General features: G+C 39.6%; 1 protein-coding gene across 5 annotated transcripts; it reads right to left on the reverse strand.

Annotated features, from left to right (window-relative positions):
• Positions 1-478: 478 nt before the first annotated feature.
• On the reverse strand, positions 479-7,867 carry LOC141784211 (galactose-specific lectin nattectin-like). 5 transcript variants are annotated; one of them, XM_074661958.1, is made up of 7 exons: positions 7,735-7,849; positions 7,542-7,610; positions 2,574-2,678; positions 1,237-1,346; positions 1,001-1,135; positions 823-928; positions 479-730 (listed from the first exon to the last, which is right to left on the reverse strand). In XM_074661958.1, coding segments are annotated over exons 1-7 (606 nt in total). In that variant the 5' UTR covers positions 7,736-7,849; the 3' UTR covers positions 479-650. The 5 variants fall into 5 exon arrangements, with proteins under 5 accessions (XP_074518059.1, XP_074518061.1, XP_074518058.1 ...); XM_074661962.1 differs by lacking the exons at positions 479-730; positions 823-928; positions 1,001-1,135; positions 1,237-1,346; positions 2,574-2,678 and adding exons at positions 5,819-6,085; positions 6,180-6,285; positions 6,358-6,492; positions 6,600-6,709; positions 6,997-7,077 and having other exon boundaries at positions 7,735-7,867; XM_074661960.1 differs by lacking the exon at positions 7,735-7,849 and having other exon boundaries at positions 7,542-7,626.
• Between the last annotated feature and the right edge of the window lie 1,554 nt (positions 7,868-9,421).

Here is a 9,421-nt window from a genome sequence, read left to right on the forward strand (position 1 = left end):
AAGTTTACAGTATTTTGTTTTATAAGAAAATGAAAACAAAAAAACCTTTTCGTTTTGTTTGTTTACAGTGTACCATGTTGTGCTTGTGCTGCTGTTTCGCTGACTGCCCTTCAACAAATTGTGCGTCCGTCGCTCCACCCCAGCCCACCCTTACTCCAGCAGAGAGCTACCAAAAGACTCTACAGTTATAGCGCCAACTACAGGCCTGGCATGCAAACTGCAGTGACATTTTTTGGTCAAATAAAGTATTTTGTGATCATTTTCCTTTGACCAATTCACTGAAACTGAACAGTTTCCCACGGCACACCGTTCAACTAGTTGAAAGACACTGATCTCACATGTGAATTCAGATGATTATGATGGTAGACAATGTGAAACCGTTGTTCTTGTGCCGTCTCCCATGCTGTGTTATGTGTGACTCAAATCCAAATATGAGAGACAACAAAAAGAAACACACACTGCAGACTTGTTTTGATGCTTGCAGGATTTATTTTTGAAAAAGAAGAGAAGGAAGAGTTGACCTGATGGGTCAATAACAGCGATCTTTCCTGATCTCACTTTGCCTCAGAGACATCCAGCTCCTACCAGAGTCACGCGATAGAACAGAGAGGAGTTGGAGATAAAGATGTGTGAGGCTCTGCTGGTTCCCTTCAGGCTGATTTGTTAGCTTTTCTGGAGCAGACACTCGGCAGCTTATTGTAGCACTCCACGTCGTCCCAGTACTTGTGTTCTGGAAGAAACAAAAACACAGGAGTTGGTCACAATTCAACTCTTCTGTGAAGTAGGAAAGAGCTTAAATCATGAACATTGTTATTATCATACCTCCCCAGTTCATCTGCAGGCAGTGCTGTTTACTGCCAGCGTTGTCAAATCCACCATAGTACTTGTAGTTGTAACTGGTGCCATCGGTCCACAGCCAGGTTCCCTCCTGGAAGGAAAGAGAAACGTTGAAGTAAAAGCTGGTCACGCCATCAGAGAGCCTGTGAAATGATAGATTTACCTCTGCTGCGTCAGAGGCTCCCAGCCAGGTTAGTCCGTGTTTGTAACTCATGGTAGTAACCAGCCACTGGATGTTATGGTACTCAGCTGCAGAGTGCACGGACGCAAGGTTTCCCCCCCAGGCCTGACAGTTTCTCTGGGGGAAGAAAGAGGAAACAACAGTGAAAGAAAAGTAGAGGAAAATAAATCAACGTAGTGTAAAAGCGCTTTGCTCTGAGCTCAGCTCATGATGATTACCTCAGCCTGAGCCCAGGTCCTGTACTTGCTGTCGTAGCAGAAGCAGCGTTCACTCAGCAGAGTCCAACCGCTGGGACAAGACAGAGTCCTCTTGACCAGCTCAGGGGCACCTGGAGACAACAGACTGAATCTCAATGTCCGCCTAGACCCTAAACCCTAAACCCTAAACCCTAAACCCTAAACCCTAGACCCTGAGCCCTGGGCTCTTACAGACTTTGTCGAGATCACCTGGAAAGTGTCTGAGCTGTAAATGATCAGACTGGGATTGGGACGGCCTGACATCATGGAGCTCACCTGAGCAGCATCAGGAAGGATTAAAAAAAACCAAATTTCTACAGATGCACTCCTTTAGTCAAAACGGTTCATCCACAAAACTAAAAGACATACAAAAAAAAAAAAAAAATTTATAAATAAATATCTGAATAAATTAAATAGCAGTTTGTGTAAAGATGAATAGATTTGACCATTTGTTTTGACTGAATCTGTTTTCACTGCATTCATCAGAAACAGCAGCCTGCTCTGAAGCCAACACCAGTGTTTCCCAACCCTGGTCCTGGAGGACCCCTGCCCTGCATGTTTTTATGTTCCTGACTCTAACACACCTGATTCAAATGATCAGCTCGTCATCAAGCTCTGCTGGAGCCTGATAACGAGCCATTCAATTCAATCAGGTGTGCTGGAGTGAGGTAACATCTAACACATGCAGGGCAGGGGGTCCTCCAGGACCAGGGTTGGGAAACACTGCCGTACACTAAAAAGTCTGATCATCTTGACTTTTTGCTACACTTTTGCACAATAGTGCTCTAAAGCTATTTAGCCAAATTATAATCAAAATAAAACCAACAAAAAACGCTAAACAAACAAAACAAAAAAAAAGAAATAATAGACAAATAAAAAACACATAAAGTACAAAACCAAAACAAACAAAAAACAAACAAAAAAACAAAAGAAAAAATTGTAAAAAAAATTAAATCAAAACAAACACAAAAAAACAAACACCCCCCAAGTAATAATAATAATTAAAAAACACAAAAAACAAAACTAAAACAAACAAAAAAATAAAAAACAAATAATAATATTAATAATAAAAAACACAAAAATCCTAAAACTAAAACAAAAAGAAAAACAAAACAAGCAAAAACAAATAATACTACTAACAAAACAAAACACAAAACAAAACAAAACAAAAAACATAAAACAAACCAGCAACCGTTAATTGCCAAAAAACTGAAAGCATTAAAAAAAAAAGCTGAGTTAATGAGTGGTTCAGTGACTCAGAAAGAACATTTTCAGAGAGACTGCGTTTTTTGTTTCTATAAATAAAAATATCAACTCACTGTCTTGCGCTGCAGATTCACCCTCATAGGCGAGTTCAGGCTCGGGTTCAGGCTCAGGTTCAGGTTCAGGTTCAGGCTCTGGTTCCGGCCCCGGCTCTGGGTAAGCTGGACAGTTTAAACCATAAATTAGAATCCTCTTATGACATTTAGCCTCATCACATCACACAAAACAAAACAACTCGTCTAAAAAAGTTTCACCAAGATTGATAAAAACACGACTGAAATACTGAAGGGAACAGAATGAATGGAAAGAAAAAGTCCAGGTGAGTTTATACATGAAATAAAAAGGATTTTAACGCTGATCAAAATGCATTGATGTGAAATAAGAGCCGAACAGGAAAAACTCACCATCGGCTCCACTCAGGAGCATCAGGGCACAAACGAGCTGAGCCACTACCAGGATCTTCATGACGGACATGTTCAGAGAAGTGTGAAGCTCACCTGCAGGATGGTTTTCTTCCTCCCTCTCAGCTGGAGAGGCCTCAGAAAGATCCGCTCTTATACGTCAACTCTTCTCCATATAAGGGCTCACAGCTCGGCAGCCAACCTGGACAGGACTGTTTGTTACCTTTCTTGGAGTTCAGAGCCACTAAAGACACATTTCAGCCACTTCACATGGTCACGCCCCACCCTGAGACGGCCCTACCACGACAGGAAGCAGTCAGAGACCAAGAGGAAACAGCTTCAGCTCTCAGAGGAGGAATTCATCAAGACACCACCAATAACTGAACCATGCAAAGCTGGATTAATAAAATCAGAACAAGCAGAACACCATAACTCTAGAATTCAACTGGAAATGTGCCCCACGTCTCTGCACATGTATTATCTAAACAACAGGTGAACTGAGCTGAAATTCAGATACAAAGACACGATCATAAAAGTGAGACTGAAAGCAGGCTTTTTATTGGTCATCATCCTAAAATTTTATGCTCATTGATCCTAAATGTCACGTTCACACCAGCTGCAAATAACCTCTGACCTCTGGCATCAACAAGGCATTTTGTCCCACAGAACTGCTGCTCACTGGATATTTTCTAAATCACCTTTCTTCCCCATTCTGATGCTCGCTTTGAACTGAGCAGATCGTCTCCACCATGTCTACATGAATAAATACATTGAGCTGCTGCCATGTGATTGGCTGATTGGAAAAGTGTGTTAACGAGCAGTTGGACAGGTGAGCCTAATAAAGTGGTTGGTGAGTATAAGTCTAAAACAGATCATCAAAGTTTGGGATGTAAGGGTTGTACTGATGTATAACAAACGTTTGAGGCATAAAATGACACTGCAGTGTCTGAAAGTGTAAAGATATGCTCTGGAAGACTTGGTATGAAAGGTCTTAAAGGGTTAAAGCACCCCACGGTTGGAGGTTGGGTTGCAAGTTTTAGTAGCAACCGAGCACCACAATGATTTCACAGAATCATTTTTCTTGATAAAGCGGACAGTGAGAATGATTTGGCATATCAGAAATGGAAAGTCTGATGAAATCCTTCATGAACATTCAAGAAACTTCTTGGGCAACGGAGGTTAAGACCTTTGAGTAACTGATTGTCATGATGAGTGTGTCCACAAGTCACACTGCAACAGTTATACACCAACCTCTGAACAGGAACACTTTCATTTACCATAAACCACATCAACAATAGTACAAATCAACAGACCCAGAGGTTTAACAACTAGTTTTGGACCAATCCTCTTTACAAAACGTTTTCAGTTCAGCAATATTTGTAGAATATCTGGTGTGAATCCCTTTTCTGAGGTCGTGCTGCAGCATCTCGATAAGGTTGAGGTTGGGACTCAGAAGACCTGTTCTCCTAATGAACTTCTGTTTTGGGTCATTCCCCTTGTTGCATCACCCATCTCAGCTACATTTCAACTGGTGGACGGATCAGTGGTTGTGATATGTGTCCGCAAAGCTGCCCCCAACCATGACGCCCCCTCCACCATACCCCACAGCTGATCCCAAAAGGTTCACACACTTTTTCTTGGAACTATAAAGATTTGTGTCTGTTTAAATATAAATCCGGACTGTTTTATTTTCTATGGCTCAACTCAAAAATGGTCAACGTTGGAAAACAATTGTGTTAATTACAGAACTGGACTGGGACCATTTAATGCCAGGTCTCTGCGTTGCTATATTCTTTTATTATTTATGAAGAGTAAAACATGTAGAAATAACCTGCTTTTGAGTTTTTTTTCTTTTAGAAATTGTGAAAAACACTGACTCACACAGTATATTGAAAGCATAAGCTATAGATGAGGGATATTACAAGGGTGAACTGCTACCAGTGCAAGATATTTGTGTTCAATGTGACTGTTTCTATTTATTATTTCAATTTTTTTTCTTCATTTTTTTCTGATTCATTAATGTTTACATTCTTTGAATTTAATAATTTATTTTATAACTTTCATTTTTCTTGTATTATTAATATATTGACACTTGTTTAGTTGGGGGGTATTTTATTCCTTTTTTCATTACAGGCATCAATAAATGTTGTACATGATCTGATAAATGTAAAATGTGATATATATATATATATATATATATATATATATATATATATATATATATATATATATATATATATATATATATAAAGATATATATCTATATATATATATATATCACATTTTACATTTATCATATATATATATATGAATTTTAAACACACACACACACACACACACACACACACACACACACACACACACACACACACACACACATTTATATAAACAGACATTAATTTGAAATCCAAAAAAATGTGTTATAAACAAAACAGAACAAAACAAGAAAACAAAAAGTGACGCCATCTTGTGGTGCTATTTGGTACTGTTATAGTAAAACATAAACTGGCTGTTACACTCTGTTTTTACATTCTCCTTTATTCATTATGCATGAGTTAATCATATGTAGGGGAGTCATAGCCATCCTCTAATAATATGATTTTACTTTGAATCTATTTTTTGGGGATTTGGGGATGTTGACATTTTTATTGGGCCTCAGTGATCTGACTAATCAAACACCCCCCCCAACCTATCCGTCATTGAACAAAGGTTTGAAGTAATAACTTGTACATATGAAGCGATCACTGAGTTTGTGTTGTTGGTGGGCGATGAAGATGAGTTCAGGCTCATTTGGAAATAAGAGGATGTGAAAGATGTGGTCACAGAACTTTATCTGTTCTCCCAGTTCACCGTGACCTGAAATGTATCTTATGATATAATGACAAAAACTCAACAACAGGTTCATTTTGATGCTTGCAGAGTTTAATCTTGAAAAAAAGAAAAGAAGAGTTGACCTGACAGGTTTTGCTAAAAGCAGTCTTTCCTGTTTCAATGCTTTTATCACTCGTTTCATTTGTTGAGTTGTGCTGCAGCGATAGAACAGAGAGGAGTTGGAGATAAAGATGTGTGAGGCTCTGCTGGTTCTCTTCAGGCTGATTTGTTAGCTTTTCTGGAGCAGACACTCGGCAGCTTATTGTAGCACTCCACGTCGTCCCAGTACTTGTGTTCTGGAAGAAACAAAAACACAGAAGAGTTGGTCACGATCCAACTCTTCTGTGAAGTAGAAAAGAGTTTAAATCATGAACATTGTTATTATCATACCTCCCCAGTTCATCTGCAGGCAGTGCTGTTTACTGCCAGCGTTGTCAAATCCACCATAGTACTTGTAGTTGTAACTGGTGCCATCAGTCCACAGCCAGGTTCCCTCCTGGAAGGAAAGAGAAACGTTGAAGTCAAAGCTGGTCACGCCATCAGAGAGCCTGTGAAATGATAGATTTACCTCTGCTGCATCAGAGGCTCCCAGCCAGGTTAGTCCGTGTTTGTAACTCATGGTAGTAACCAGCCACTGGATGTTATGGTACTCAGCTGCAGAGTGCACGGACGCAAGGTTTCCCCCCAAGGCCTGACAGTTTCTCTGGGGGATACGACGATGGAAGCAAAGTGTTGACGTTACAGGAGGTTAAAAACTAAATCAACGTAGTGTAAGAGCGCTTTGCTCTGAGCTCAGCTCGTGGTGATTACCTCAGCCTGAGCCCAGGTCCTGTACGAGCTGTCGTAGCAGAAACAGCGTTCACTCAGCAGAGTCCAACCGCTGGGACAAGACAGAGTCCTCTTGACCAGCTCAGGGGCACCTGGAGACAACAACAGATAAACTATTCATTTGAAATCATGGGGAAGTATTTGTGCATAAGTGCTCCCCAGTTGTTCAGCAACACGGTAATAATAAAAAAAAACAACAACTGTTTTTGAAAAGTTGCCAAAAAAGGGAAAGCTCCAAAGAAAAAAGCCAGGTGAACTTTCTTCTCCTTTTTTTTTTTAACCTTTAATTTAGTTTAATGTCAGAGCTCAGTAACACAGAAGGAATACTCTAGAAAGACTTTCCTGTTCATAAACCGTGCTGAAAATGAAATCAACTCACCCTCTTGCTCTACAGGTTCAACCTCAGGCTCCGGCTCTGGACCCGGCTCAGGCTCTGGCTCCGGATCCGGCTCTGGGTAAGCTAGACAGTTTAAACCACAAATTAAAATCCTGTAATGACATGTTCAAAACCTCCTGACGAAATAAATTCAAGCATTCATCTTGTTCCTTTTAAAACTTTATTAAAATCTCGATCTTCACATAATGTGAAAAAAAAAAAATCAGGAAAATCAGAATCAAAAAAAGAAAACAAAACAACAAAGCAAACCAAAAAAAAACTGAACAAATAAAAAAAGAAACTAAAATAAAAAAAAGAAACTAAAATAAAAATTAAAACAAAAAACAAAAAATTAAAAGAAATTCACAAAAAACAAAATTCAACCAGAACAAAATCAAAAAAAAAAACAAACATTAGAAAAACGAACAAAACATATAAAATAAACAAAGAAAAAACACAGGTGTGGTTATTTCAGACATAAAATAAAAAGGAGCTTCACACTGATCAAGATGCATAATGTGAAATAAGAGCTGAATAGAAAAACTCACCATCAGCTCCACTCAGGAGCATCAGGGCACAAACGAGCTGAGCCACTACCAGGATCTTCATGACGGACATGATGATGATGATGATGATGATGATGATGATGATGATGAGTACTTCAGGTGAGAAAGAAGAAACAGAGTTTATACCAACCCAGACAAGAAAGCACAGAAAGAGACGAGCTCTTGTTGCTCCAGCTGATCAGAGAAGTGTGAAGCTCACCTGCAGGATGGTTTTCTTCCTCCCTCTCAGCTGGAGAGGCCTCAGAAAGATCAGCTCTTATACGTCAACTCTTCTCCATATAAGGGCTCACAGCTCGGCAGCCAACCTGGACAGGGCTGTTTGTTACCTTTCTTGGAGTTCATAGCCACTAAAGACACATTTCAGCCACTTCACATGGTCACGCCCCACCCTGAGACGGCCCTACCACGACAGGAAGCAGTCAGAGACCAAGAGGAAACAGCTTCAGCTCTCAGAGGAGGAATTCATCAAGACACCACCAATAACTGAACCATGCAAAGCTGGATTAATAAAATCAGAACAAGCAGAGATATCCTCTAAAGGAGAGGCAGCAGGGTGTAGGAGCAGACTCAGAAAGAGCCTCAGTAACTGTTTCAGACACAGCTCAGCTTGTCTCTGCTCCTGCACAGATAAACATAGATTTTAGCTAGCTTGAACCGCAGGCGAACCAGCTCAAAGCATGTGGACGCAAGCTAGGCTACATAACTTTAGAATAGTAGCTAAAAAAACTAAATAAACCTAAAATTTACAGAGTAAACACTTTACACACATCATAAAAAGGAGCACCTCAAAAAATAAATAGATGGAAAAAAAAAGATAATATTAAACGAGAGATACATATCGCCCCCCAGAGGTGAGACAGAAAAGGGAAGAGGCCAGGGGGCAAACCAAACATACAGGATAGGACACTAACAAAGAAGAAACCAAATAAAAACACACATAAAAATACTTCATAATAAAAGGGACAACAGGTGTAATTTCGTATGATATATATTAAAATGTGTTTTAACAAATTTTAACTTTTTTTTGTCTTTTTCTTTTTTTTTTCCTTGAACCAAGTTGTTTCTTTTGATATGTTTTGCTGACATTTTCAACGCTAACTTGTTTGTCTCTGTGCAGCAACTTCAAAGTTGCCTTGCCTTGTTACACACACCGCTGTGATTTGGCAGATTTCGGGTGATAACTCTGTTGAAACACTCCAACTTTTGAACCTGTGCTCAGAAGTTTCTTCTTCTTTGAAAAAAGCTCTTAGGCAATGAAAGGCGAGGTCCATGAAGAGTTGATCGTCATGAGGGGTGAGTCTTCAAACCATGCTGGGGGAAATAAAACATGTTTAACTAAAGTACAGTATTGACTGGATATAGGATGACTGCTCTTTCAAAACCTCTTCTTATATGCAATATGGTTCTATATGCATAGGGTAAGTATTTCCTGGTGACCTCTTGTAATTCCTTAATTACCCCCTAAGTCCCTTACTGGTTCTACAGCTCCGAAATGCTGTCACAACAAAAATGACTTTGCTAGAACCATGGTCTTCAAAAATAAAGGAGCAGTTATTAAAGCTTGGTTACAGAGAGTACACAGTCTTAGTTATGTCATAGAAAATACGAATGAAGAGAGAAAACTCAATGAAAATACTGGGTAGCACTTTAGATTACAGCCCGCGTCTTACAGTGTAGTTTCTCGTCTCTTACAATGTAGTTTCCTCAACTGTAGGGGTAACTCTCACACATGTACCTTGACATTTTGCGGTACCTATCGGGTAGTTACGCTCTCGTCTTACAGTGTAGTTTCCCGTCTCTTACAGTGTAGTTTCCTCAACTGTAGGGGTAACTCTCACACATGTACCTTGACATTTTGCGGT

The sequence above is a fragment of the Halichoeres trimaculatus genome, unplaced genomic scaffold (assembly GCF_033239565.1).
Source record: "Halichoeres trimaculatus isolate MK-OKI-2021-1 unplaced genomic scaffold, fHalTri1.1 fHalTri1_scaffold_22, whole genome shotgun sequence".
Lineage (NCBI taxonomy): Eukaryota > Metazoa > Chordata > Actinopteri > Labriformes > Labridae > Halichoeres > Halichoeres trimaculatus.